At 36.3% G+C, this 14,235-nt stretch overlaps 1 protein-coding gene across 2 annotated transcripts; it reads left to right on the top strand.

Moving 5' to 3' along the window:
* Positions 1–741: 741 nt before the first annotated feature.
* LOC117427183 (atypical chemokine receptor 3-like) lies at positions 742–8,323 on the top strand. Of its 2 annotated transcripts, none has more exons than XM_034045634.3 (2): positions 742–919; positions 5,276–8,323. In XM_034045634.3, exon 2 carries the CDS (start codon positions 5,301–5,303, stop codon positions 6,411–6,413), a length of 1,113 nt encoding a protein of 370 aa, XP_033901525.1. In that variant the 5' UTR covers positions 742–919; positions 5,276–5,300; the 3' UTR covers positions 6,414–8,323. The 2 variants fall into 2 exon arrangements, with proteins under 2 accessions (XP_033901525.1, XP_058889982.1); XM_059033999.1 differs by lacking the exon at positions 742–919 and adding an exon at positions 2,508–3,293.
* Positions 8,324–14,235: the final 5,912 nt, after the last annotated feature.

The raw sequence follows: 14,235 nt of genomic DNA, 5'->3' as shown, positions 1-14,235 counted from the left end.
ATCTGCTACTCTGTGCGCCCAATCTCTGACTGTGGTGTCATTTGATTAATCTGTTTCAATGCCATTTTATTTTAGATTTTGGAATATAAGCAAAAAAAAACAAAAAAAAAAACAAAAAAAACACAGAAACTTTAAAACCATGAAGAACTAAAAATTATGAACTCCAAATCTCTTAGAAAAGAGCAGTTTACATATTTTTTATTCTCACACGCGCACACACACATCTATCTATCTATCTATCTATCTATCTATCTATCTATCTATCTATATATATATATATATATATATATATATATATATATATATATATATATATATATATATATATATATATATATACCATTGGAGACAAATATTTAGAGATAGTGACTTGGCTGCATTATTTATATGGTTTATGCGACCAGGTATAATATACGGACGTGTTTTAAAATAAAATATCACTAGTTAAGATTGTTAATTCGAACGTTCTCCAATAAACTCAATGCATGTAAACGCTACAGTGTCATGTTGCTAACACATAGATAGTTTTGTTCCACTCAGAGAAACAAAGTGAAATAGTCAGCATTTTAATAACTGGGTTTTCTGGAGTGACCGGCAACCAGATTTTTCCGCACGCCCTGTAGTTAGATCTTGTGTGTTTTGGCATGTTTGTTGCAAGCCAAGTACAGCCTCCTTAGACCTGCCTCCGTAGGCGTTTCTCTTTCTTGTATATTAACAAGTGCATGCGGTTGACAAATTCAGTGTGTGTTCATAGCACGGAGCGCACATCGCAAGAGAGAAAAAAGACACTGAAATATCGCATGAGTAATAATTTTTATACAGACCATTGTTTTACGTGACTACAACTTTATTAAAATATTAATAATACAAATAACTCTTTCGAATTTAGTCGACGGATTAAACCAGGTGAAAAGGCAAGGTAAGAAAATGTATTTTTAATCACACGTTTGCATTGATGTATTGGCATTATGAACTATTCAGCATTTTTAAGACCTGTCTGCCACTGGTATATACTGAGTTAATGTATACCTGTACCAGGAGAATAATCTTACAGGTAAATCTGAAGAACCACGTGACAGCGAGTTAGTTTGTCTCGACGGAAGGGAGAAGATTGCGACTTGAGATTTAGGAAGGAGAAAGCAGTGTCTGGATCTTAATTGTTTGAGTCTGGTGGTTACTACCGTGTTTCCTGTCACTGTGATTTCTAGAGTAGTCATTAAAAATGCAGCCACTCCATCGCCACCGCAGCTGGTGACTGGTTGCCACTAACTTCCGAAGTGCATTTTTATCCTGAGGGGTGTCTCGTTTTACTCACTAAAAGGTATTTTCTGACTGCCATAGATCTGCCATTTAGTGCAAGCTGCATTTTAATTGAGTTTACAGTACAGTGTGATCAAAACAAAGGTTACAACGAGGAAAAGGCTACGACAGCACTCGCGGAAACAAACTACATATTCTAATGAACACAATGTGCGTCATTGGACACAGTTGCAAGTAAATTCTATGGAAAGTATGATTATGTTAATTTATATTTAAGCCTTGCTGCAATTAAACAGCACACACACTCTCTTTCACACACACACACACGAACATTACCTACGTGCTATTCTTGCACAGCGAAAATACTTTAATATAGGCTATATTATTTCATATATTAGGGTGATTGCTGCACTGTGACGTTAACCACGCTGTACTGGTGTATGGTAACAATTCCTTTTCTTTACACAAGCAGGCGTTGTCTCTTCCAGGTGCTATTCTCAATAGTTTGTTTACTATATAGTTTGGTAGGCAGTGAACTATTGAGCCGCTGTATTCCATGATGTCGTTATGTACAGTGCTTAGGAACATCGGCGTAGTTAAATACTTTAACAATACATCTTAAAAAGCAAAACAAAACAAAACAAAAAAATACGGCTGTACATCTTATTTTTAACTTACTATTATTTGTGTGAGATGGACAGTGAGTAGGACCTTGCTGGTAAAATGTGGTTAGTCATCTGTGCACAAAATCCCTATAGAATTCTGTGAATAGTGATACATCTAAATAACACAGGCTTTCAAGAGTAACCAGTAAATGCCACCCCTCTTTCTGCAAACAAGAGAGGATCCGTGCAGTTGTCTTTAAAGGACAAACACTATAGAGGACTAATGATGCGGCTTGGCAGAGGAGGAGGTTTGAGCTGCATTATGTAAATTACATCGAAACCACTCTGTTTGTATTGTGAAACGGACTTTTGTTTTACCTATCTATAGTTTAAAAGTGCTTTGGGGCTGCTGTAATGGAAATGCACACAGTCGACGTCATTGATTATCACCGGTTCGTTTGCTTTAGTTTTGGTCCAGCTCTTATTTAGGAACACAATGAATACGGCCACCACACACAATACATGTCAGGTTACTACCTGAGATGCTCTTTTTATTTATTTATTATTATTATTTATTTCTTAGCAGACGCCCTTATCCAGGGCGACTTACAATTGTTACAAGATATCACATTATACATTATTTCACATTATACAGATATCACATTATTTTACATACAATTACCCATTTTTACAGTTGGGTTTTTACTGGAGCAATCTAGGTAAAGTACCTTGCTCAAGGGTACAACAGCAGTGTCCCCCACTGGGGATTGAACCCACAACCCTCCGGTCAAGAGTCCAGAGCCCTAACCACTACTCCACACTGCTGCCCATACTTACATACTTAAAGTACGATTTAATTAGCCGTTTAAATTATATATTAACATAAAAAAGTATATGCCGTGTTAAGTACTTTATTGAAATGTAATCAAATGATCATCCGTGTTACTGCTTGTAAATCACAAACATCAGCATCTGAAAATAGTACTATTAGTACTGGTAATTGGCTAGCTGTTTGAGATTGTTTGTTTTGCTTAGGGTTCATAGGAATCATGGTATGGGTGAGAATGCATTGAAGAAAGGATATTAACGGGGGCTTGTTATTGTCAATCACAGTTTACACAATGCACATCTGTGATTGAATACAACGCTGTCTGCCTTCTTTCATAGCACAACAGTAAGTTGATCTAACTGCAACAAAAAGGTTCCAGACTTCTATTGCGGTGCCTGTCCGATCACAGGACGAACCGTTTTTATCACTTATTCAATGAGAAAGAAAATGCTTTCTTTTTATCTGTAGAGCTCTGTAATCTGTTACTGCAGGCTCCTACAAGGACTGACTTCTCCCTGTTCCGTACCACACGCTATCAACATTGCATCTGCCCTGGACAATGGAGACTAGGGGATGTAGAGCAGAGATATAGTAGCATGGTAAGACTAGCTTGGGCTTTTCTGAGAATAGCTGAATCCGCAGTACCACGAGCCCCTCCCCCTTTTTCGCCACATTTCCCACATATCACAAGTTGCTTTTGTTTGTTTTACAGTGAGGCGTTATAAATATGTCAGGTTTACTCGGTTTAGAGGAGAAAGGTTTAGGGAGAAAGAGGAGAAAGGGGACGTCTGGGAATAATTCTGCCCAGACAGGGAGGGCTTTGTGCCTTAGTGAAGTTTTGGATGAGGAAGGGATTAGGTGAAGGGCAGCCGGGTCTCAAAACTGTAAACAAATCAGATTTACAGGGAGTTTTATTTTTTTTAATTCATCAGGGGGTTATTTTTTTAGTTATGGAAAACAGACTTTGTGGTGCCTGGTCGTCACATAACTGTTTAAACTACAATGTTCCCTGCTGATTAATAGATGTAATTGAGAGGAAAAAGTTCCGTAACACAAGGATTTAGCTTCAGGGCTTTCCTGAAGATAAGAGATACTGTTTGCCTTTTAGCTGTGGTTATTATTGCTTAGAGACATCCCAAGCCTTAGGAAGATAATGAGTCAATTTATTTGATTTGATCCTTTTAACCATTGTCAATCCCTACTCCTGTTTCCAGATAGAGACGACCTTTGATAACCTATTGATCAAGCTACACTTTGGTATTCTTGGAGAGCATGCAGCTGATACCAGCTGTTGTGCACTTGTACACAGAGTGCAATAAAAAAGAAACTCAGTAATATGGTAGACAAACGTTTAAACAGTAGTTATAACATATGGTGCCTCTATCCTTAAAGAGGATTATCAGATAACTCAAATAAATATCTGTGACAAAGATAACTGATGGGTTTGGGTATTTTATGCCTGGTTGCACACAGCAATCATAGGTTTTGTTATCTGATAAAGATAGCAATGCCATAATTACATCTTACTTTACTGCCATAAATCTAATGATCAGATGTTTAAAGCTATGGATACTGATACAGTAACAGCTGCTACATACTGTATGTGCAGTATGTATTAAACTAGCATTACAGTACTATCATTTCATGACACATCTCACAAAAGCCACATTAAAATGGTCTGAAATAATCCAGGCTTTGACTCTGTAATTTAGTATAGAGGTTAAACCATGCATGTCTGAGGGACAGCAGGGTGAGTGCCTGCTGAGGTCACACTAGAAATAATTGCAGTGAACTACAAATGTGACTTTATGATGTAATTATGCAGAAATATATATTCTCATTAGAATGTACGTGCATTTTTTTTTTCATCGGGGTATGAATGGCTTTTGTACACTCATTACATGACTCATCGGTGACTTTTCATAACAAACAGCTGTTATTGCTGTTATTGGTTGAATTGTTGTTCTTTTATCAATGACCTTCATATAGATCCACTGCAGCAGGGCTCTGGATGGTAGATTTATAAAGGGTTGTCTTACCAAAGAAAAAAGTCAAGCCGATGAATAGTCAACTCTTTGGTACTGAACTGATGGACTAGTCCAGCACACCCAGGAGCGTGAGCGAGCTGCAGGAATGTCTCCCTTTAGTTTGTTTCCTTTGCAGATTGAACTGTTCAGGACAGTGTGCTTCGGATGATTCCCGGCAATGACATCTCCTGGTTATTGGTTATTTTTATTTCTCTAATTTAAAAGAGAACAACAGTACTGTGCTGCCAAGGAAATGGATACTCAAGAAAAAACAAATTAAAGAAACAATGTTAAATATTCAGTGCAGATCGCAGTGTAGGGTCAAGGTAACTGTCCCAGCAGAAGTCTGAGAGCTGCACTTTATACAGTATTTTCTTACTATGCCACAGTCATAACCAAGTATAAAACACAAGCATTAAATTTGGACTTCCTAATGGTATTTTAGGTAAGCCCAAGCCCAAATTAATGTTAATTGGCAGCTTGACTACCCTGAATTGGAGCATACTGTAAATGCAGAACAGTGTTTTAATGTCTCTTATTGTTTCCCTTTTTAGATTAGAGTCGATCTAGAAGATAAAAATGAGTGCCATTGATATAACTGAGATTCTGGATTACTTGGAAGAGATGAATTTAACGGAACAAGGAACAGATCATTCTTTCAGCAACAGCGTGGAGCACAACTTCATAGAGACACTAGTGTGCCCTCACAGCTTCAACAAGAGTGCAGTCCTGTACACCCTGTCCCTGTTCTACATCTTTATCTTCATTATTGGCCTCGTGGCCAACTCTGTGGTGGTGTGGGTGAACCTGCGTGCCGAGAGGAACCGCTACGAGACGCACCTGTACATCCTGAACCTGGCAATCGCTGACCTCTGCGTTGTGGCCACCCTCCCCATATGGGTGGTCTCCCTGATCCAGCATGGCCACTGGCCCTTCGGCGAGGTGATGTGCAAGATCACCCATCTGATCTTCAGTGTCAACCTCTTTGGGAGCATCTTCTTCCTCACCTGCATGAGCGTCGACCGCTACATCTCTGTGGTCCTCTTCGGGGACTCCAACAGCCGCAAGAAGAAAGTTGTCCGTAGGCTCATCTGTATCTTCGTGTGGCTACTCGCCTTGGCAGCCTCCATCCCCGATACCTACTACCTCAAAACAACTATCAACCCAATCAGTGAGGAAACCTCCTGCCGTCCTGCTTACCCAGGGCACAGTTTCAGGGAGTGGATGGTCGGGATCCAGCTCAGCTTTATTGTCTTGGGCTTTGCCATCCCGTTCCCCGTCATCGCTATCTTCTACATCCTCCTGGCCAGGGTCATCTCTTCCTCCAGCGACCAAGAAAGGAGGATCAGTCGCAAAATCATCTTTACCTACATCGTGGTCTTCCTGGTCTGCTGGCTGCCCTATCATGCTGTGCTTCTGATAGATGCCTTGTCCCTCCTCAACGTGCTACCCTTCAGCTGCGAACTGGAGAACTTCTTGTACGTGGCCTTGCACTTCACCCAGTGCTTCTCGCTCATTCACTGCTGCGTCAACCCCGTCATCTACAACTTCATCAACAAGAACTACAGGTATGACCTCATGAAGGCTTTTATCTTCAAGTACTCCACCAAAACTGGCCTGGCCAAACTCATCGATGCCTCCAAGGTATCTGAGACAGAGTACTCGGCAGTGGAGAACAACCAACCACTGTGAGAGCCATTGTCCACTTTGGAAAGACTGAGCACAGTAGCTTTGGAAAGTCACAAAACGTATATACAGTGTGCTAGATATAGTCACAAAACGTATATACAGTGTGCTAGATATATATATATATTTTCTTTTCATGGTGAACGTGATCACTTTTGTACAATTTTAATAAGGAGAAGTGTTATGATGATCAGTGATGCATAATTGTGGCACCCTATAAAGAAACAATGTAAAATATGTAAGGACCAAATGTAAATATGTTCTGTTTTTTAATATAAGTATTAATAGAAATTCTTAATGACAAGTAACTGACATTTGCTCCAAAACTGACATGCTGTCCAGGTGGACTTTAGCATTCCTGATTACACTGGGGACAAAGGAGCAAGCAATCGGTATTAAGTTCTCATAGTTTATATTTACAGTAACTGCTCTTGGTATAGCACGAATGGGGAAGAGCAGAACTGGAGTTAAGAATAAATGGATGTTCTCATCAAGCATTGCTGTAAGCTGATAGATCAGTAACTTATTGATCATGTGTCGTTAAAAAATGCAGTTTAATCTATAAAATAAAACTTTCCAGGCAAACCAAGGCAAAGTATAATTCACAAAACAGACATTTTTTGTTTTTTTTAAATAAAATGTTCACAGTTTTAGGACGGACACAGTCATGTTCTCTATTTTATTTGAATGTTGCTTAGTGTATATTTAATAGGAGCGTGCCTTATAATAACTTTAAAGTATTATTAGATATTGAGCTATTTATATTCTTCCTATGGCAGAAACCTTTTCCAAGTGTATTTTTTGTTTTGTTTTGTATTTGCTGTTCTTCTAAATTGTAATTATGCTTGTTGTGCAGTAGCTTTGAGGCAATATACAGTGTTACATAAAATGAAGAGTCTTTTCCTTGTGCTTCATGCTCTATAATGGCTAGGAGAATAACATCTTTGCTACCATCCCTTCTATAACCCGTTCAGATTACAGTCACTTATAATTATGCAAATGCAGTATGCTGCACTACTTCTTGCAGTATACTTTCTTTTTTCTAATGTTCTGTACAAACTGTTTATTTGACATATTAAATCTGCTGTTAATAGTACTATATTTTTCTAATCTGTTGACTATAAAGTGTCTTTTTTGGTACACTGGAGTTATTTTGCTTTGTTTTTTTTTCGTGGTTGAGGCTTGTTCAAAGTATAAATCAGTTCAAAGTTTCAGTACATCTGCATGGTTTCTGTTATAAGCAGTGTGTTTTTTACCTGCACTGGTGTTGGAATAAGATACACAGAAATGTTTTACACTCAATTTTTATTATAAAAAAATACAAACCCATTTATTCATAATTTTTCGGTCAGTTCACTTTCTGTTTGGGGATGCAGATTTCTACAATTACAGATTTCAAAGCAACTCTAATTAATGAAAGTAAATGCAGAGTTCCTGTAGTGGTAGGGAGAACACTTTGTACATTTACCTTCCAAATGTAACATTCTGGACAGTGTGCCAGTCTGGCCCTGGGTACAGTATGTACTGTACAGTACGAAATCTGAAAAGAGCTCTTTTTCTCAGTGCTAATGAAGCCTTACCTGGCATCATTGTGTTTGAATTACTGTATTAATGAAGGCACTTCTGTTGGTCAGAATAACAAGTCAAGTGGTTCAGCTATCTGTTCTGTACAAAGTCTATTATCATCATTATGCAGTGAACCCTTTAAATGCCATCTTCAAACTGTACCGAATTCCCCACATAATGTTATTAAGGATTCTGGACTCTGTGTGTGTCAGTCACTAGAACTGTTGGCCCAAACAACAAACAGCAGCTTATTGCAAAAGCTGGTGAAGAAACCATTCAGGAATGGATATGTTGTATTTGCCTTTTACACACTCATTTTTAAAAATAAATATTTTATGTATGCAAAGTAATTCATTCTTCTGTGTTTCTGAGATTTTTGATTCATAATATGAACTTTTACATCAAGGTTTACTGTATACATATTTCTAGTCACCTTACAATATTGTAGTGCATTGATGTAATACATTATGAACCATTAAAAATGTGTTGCCAACAGTACTGCTAGACAGTTAGGCCTAAAAACCTAAATATGTTGTTCTGTGCAAGCAAACCTTAAAATGCTGCAGAAGAACACCATATGTCACTTGCTAATTATTCTTATTGTTAAGCTTTATTTTAATTTGCCACATGTTATTTAAAACGCTACTCCACTGTATTACGAATCACAAGCATACCCCTGTATAATGTCTTGAACCCATTCTCAGCTACTTCATGGTCTCCTTGCACATATACAATATATATATATATATATATATATATATACATATATATATATATATATATACATACATATATATATATATATATATATATATATATATATATATATATATATATATATATATATATATATATATATATATGCTCCTGATGTGTCCCTAATCAAAATGCATCCAGCCGTGACATTTTGTCTTAATGGGAAGTGTCTTCTCAATCAGATGCAGGATAGATTACTACATACAATAAAACTGCAGCAAAATGTGTTATATGAGAAATTGGGTTTGACAGGGTGGCGCTATCAACGTCTACCACTGTCTAGATCAACAGTGCTGCAGTGTAAAATACAAGCACACACACACGCACACTCACACGCAAACTCATACACGCATACACGAACCCCCCCCCCCCCACATGCACACACCTGTAGATGCCATTCTTCAAGTTGTTGAAGAATATTTTTCACAGACTGACATTAATGGCAAGCATTGTTTGTGGGATAAGGAGAGCCTCAAGCAACAGTTATGGATTGTCAGTAAACTTGGGATGAACACATCCAGATTTCTAATGCTGCAGAGAGCACAGAAGGGTAAACCCTATTTTGGTATAAACTGCAACACAATTGAAGGATGGTGTCGGTTTTAAATGTCTCAACAATGCTGCAGAGCTTGCTTTCCCTAAGTGTCCAAGGCCTGAAGCAGTGCTATCTGAGTCCTGCTCAGCTCTCATCTTTCAGCACGATCTCAGCCTGGATTCTGAAGATGTCAAGAAACCTTCACATGTAATAGTAAATTAAGGCTTTCACCATCTTTGGCCTCAAGCTGTTTTTTAAAGGAAAGTCAAGTACGCTAACCCATGTAATGGTATATGTGCCAGATAGATACCAAATGATACTGTTTCTATTCTGAGGAATAATTCATTCTATTAATGTTGAGCAAGCTTTCTTGGTATTTATCATGTGATGAAATGATTAATGGATATGATTTTAATTAGCTACTCTGGGTATTTCCAGATGTTTTAATACTGAAACAGTATTAATTAACTTAATTCCTCTTACATATCATACAAATATCTCCCCAGTTTCAAGCAGGCCAGTTTGTAATGAGCTTGGATAGCATTATGTGACCACATGGTAGATCCATGGTGTGGTTTCCACACATTCACTTTCTGCTGTCAAAAACCATTCTAACCATTTTGTGTTTCTCGTAATATAGTAAAGTAGTACAATAACATTAATTTGTAGTACTTCTCTCAACATTTTAGCTTGCAAATAGCTAGTTTTACTTCAGAAAGAAAGACAGAAAGACTCCCCGCAGTTAGTTAATTTACTCAAGCCAATTTGTTTTTGTTTTTATTTTTGGTATTTCATAGAAAGTACTGTTCAAAAAGTCAGTTTCATCCTGTAGAGCATTTGATGACTTGTTTGTTTTGACTTTCGTATGTGTAACATGTATATTTAGTGTAACTGTAGTATTATTCGGGTATCTTCTGCAACGAGGAATCGTTCTGCAGGCTTTGTTTTTAATCCATATTGTCCTTACAGACGGACGGATGAAAGCAGCCACTCTACCCCCATTGCCAGGGGAACGCTTTCTCGATTACAAGTCATTGCCAAAAAGGAATCACAAAAGTGCTGAAATGAAAATTCTCACTTTATCCCCCAAATAACCATGTCCTTCTGAAGTTTCTTTAATCTTTTTTTTTATTTTATTTGCAACATATGGAATTTGAAAAGTAATCCCACTGTATCTCACATCCAAACCATACAATATCACAGCTATATCATAACGTTCAGCTGTAGCAATATTAAGTTTGGCCAACCTAAGCACATTTCCTTTTTTTTAAATCTGATTTTTAATAGATTATTTTATTTCACATCAACAGGAGAGCAAAGTGTGTGACATAGTGTGAAAGCTATACAGTTTTTTTTTATAGGTGCTTAGTATTGCTTTTGATAAATAATGTGTTTTCAATTCATTTTAAAACTCAGTACCAAAATACAAAAGAATGATCAACAATATTGTACCTTAGATTGTCTCCGTCAATCAGGTAGGGAGCTATTCTACAGTATTCTATGGCACATTATTTGAGTTGTTTTTAACCGTATGAATGATGTTTGTAAGTGTTGCTGTTGCCACCTCGGACCACCATACATTTGGGTAAATTTTTTTGAAGGCATATTTAGTTCTACTATCTTTGTGGGAACATTTTCTCAAATTTTGTCTGCACATTGATAGTAATATTTATATACCAAGATACAGTGCCGTGCAAGACATAGTAGTCAGATTATTGTTAGCATGGTAGATAAGCGAAGGGACCTGGAATTCATTAGGAATGTCAAAGCAGATTCCTTCTGGTTTTTGCCAGGAGAGTAATGACCAACTCTCATGCAAGCCTGCATTCACAGAGAACCACACTCCTTTTACAGTTCACTAAGGTCAAGGGAAGTGCAGATGCAGACTTTACTTACTGCCAGAGTAACCCTCATCAGCAAGACCTGCCCAAACCACTATCAGACTGAAACAGCCAGCTATTCAAGTGCCATTCACTGCATTTAATGAGTTGGATGAGTTGTCAATGTTGAGCTTGAAGACACACGGCGTCCTCATTTACACATTATCTTTCATCATTTTCATAAATACCTGAACAAGAAAAAATACCAAAACAAAAAATGATCTAACAGATATCTAACTTTCCACAGATTTCACTGTTAAGTCATAAACCATTTGAAATATACGGACACAGACATTCCAGAGAGATTAATTTGACTGATCAAAACAAATAGCTCATCTGTTTTCCCCATATTTAAATGTGATCTTTAAAAAAAAAAGATCATTCTACCGGCTGATGTAGTTTGAAGTCCTTCTTGTGAATGACCAATGTGGGTTTGCTTTACTTTTATATATATATAAACACTAGAATATTTGAACAACAAAAAGATAATGAAATTACACAAATTAATAGGTCAACCGGGATTACAAAATAGAATAGGTCTAGAAAAAATTAAAATTTCAAATCATAACAATTCCGAGAATAAGGAAAACACTGCTGAAAAACTTTCGAATAGAATGCTTGAGCAATGCAAGTATAAGAGTTATGACGACTACAACATAGTTCAAATAGAGAAGGACGGGAACTGTTTCTTTAGATGTTTAGGTGTAGTTTTATACGGTTCACAAAATGACCATCGAACAATTAGACATGATATAACAGAACTAATGGAAAGCAATATAAAACAATATGAAATGTACATCGACTCAGTGACCCATATTGAAAAAATGAAATTAAGTGACAGGAGTATAGATTCTTGGGCTACAGAGGCAGGAGTTATGGCAGCTGTAGACCTCCTAAATAGGCCCATACACGTATACATAGACTTAAAGAATAAGGACTGTTTTAAATACGAAGGCGCAACAGAATATATTAAAAATAAGAACGATCCAATTAATCTTTTATACAACAATAACCATTTATCAGTTATTGTATTTAAAGACAATGAAACCGGAAGAAAATTAAAAAATACTGTGGCATAATTAAGAAAGATAATCAAAATAAATCTAAAACAGTAAAAATAAACCAGGTTAAGGTAAATATTAAAATGAAAAATAGAGAATTAAACATGACTAAGACAGAGAATTCAAAACAGAAAGATAGGAGACCCAAAAATAGACATGGTACCAAATACACAAAAGAGAAGACAGAAGACATAGTATTTAATTTATCAAGTAAAACTTTAACCACATCCCAAAAAGCGGTACTGAGTAAAGGACTTAAGTTTATACCGACTAAAAGATACATCGATAAAGATAAACTGGCCACTGAATTAAAGGAGTGGGAGAGACGCATGAGATTAGCAGAATATTTTTTCATTGAAAATATCTAAGATTCAGAGGGTAATTATGAGCATGGGATTAAGGTTAATAGCACAAGCACATGGACTCCTCCGGATGGAAGAGATAAATGGTTAGATATGTATATTGAAGTAGTTAAACAAGAAATAATAGTAGGACTAAAGAAAAGATGTAAACTTAATTTAACCAATATTGAAGAACATGCGATGACTGAGTTGTTAAATGATGATGATATAATGATAAGACCAGCAGATAGAGGCTCAGGAATAGTGATAATGAACACAGGTAACTATATGAAATCTGTAGAATGTGAATTAAATAATACATATACATATGAAGAAGTTAAAAGCAATAAGATCAATAAATCGGTAAAAGAGGTTAAGGAAATTGCGGAGAGACTATACAATAAAGGAATTATATCAAAAGAATTAAAAAAGTACATGCAGCCACATAATGCAAGAACAGGCCTAGCAAGAGGAAATCCTAAAATGCACAAAGAAAATCACCCTATGCGAATGATAGTCAGTATAATTGATAATCCAACACACATAATAGCTGAAATAGCAGAAAAACAACTTAGGTCGCACGTTGAGAAATTACCAAGCTATGTTAAGGATACAACACAATTTTTAAAAAGACTTCAATCAATAAAACACAACCTTCCAGAGAATGCAATTTTATTTTGCATGGATGTAAAATCCTTGTACCCAAGTGTCCCTCGTAAAGAAACTTTAGAAGTTTGTCAAAAAGCACCAGATAATAGACTAGATAAATCAATACCTACAGCAGAGGTACTGAACATGATCAACATAGTTTTAGAAAACAGTTATTTTAATTTGTTGATAAGAATTACAAACAAAACAATAGGATCTAAATTAGGAATGCATTTTGCCAGTACATACATGGGGAAATGGGAAGAACAATTACTTAGAAAATCGGAACGAGAACCTTTAGAATACATTCGGTTTGTAGATGATATTTTTGGGGTTTGGACACATGGAGAAGAATCTCTTTTCCAGTTTCATAAAATGGCAAATGAAATACACAGTAATATTAAGGTGGACCTTCGATGGACAAGGAAAGAAATATAATTTTTAGATACCATAGTAAAACTTGAAGAAGGTTCAATTGAGACTGACCTCTTCTGTAAACCTAGTGACATGCACCAATATTTACACATGTCCTCTGCACATCCGATACACACTAAAAGGGCAATCCCAAAGGGTCTAGGAATAAGAATATGAAGAATATGCTCTAAAGAAAGTGACTATGTAAAACAAAGAAATGTATTAAAAACAAATCTTAAAAAAGAGGATACAAAGAAAGAATTATAGAGATGGAGTTAAGAAAAGTGGATAAACTAAAAAGAGATGATCTACTAGATTATAAAAAGAGATAAAAAGGTCAAAAGAGTCCCATTAGTAATGACTTACTCTAAACTTTTGCACAATATTTCTAAGACAACCCTTGCGGATTCTACATAATTCAGAAAAATTTTAAAAAGTATTTCTTAAGGCCCCAGTTGTAGCATTCAAAAGAGAAGCTAATTTAGGTGATATTTTAGTTCACAGTAAACATAAAAGAATAATTGACAAAATAGGTTCTACGAACATGTGCACCAGTAAATGTAAAGTGTGTAAATACATGCACAAAGTAAAAATATAATTAAACAGAAGAACACCACATATCCACTA

Source organism: Acipenser ruthenus, chromosome 11 (genome assembly GCF_902713425.1).
Source record: "Acipenser ruthenus chromosome 11, fAciRut3.2 maternal haplotype, whole genome shotgun sequence".
Taxonomy (NCBI): Eukaryota; Metazoa; Chordata; class Actinopteri; order Acipenseriformes; family Acipenseridae; genus Acipenser; species Acipenser ruthenus.
This window is presented reverse-complemented; position numbering and strand designations above follow the sequence as displayed.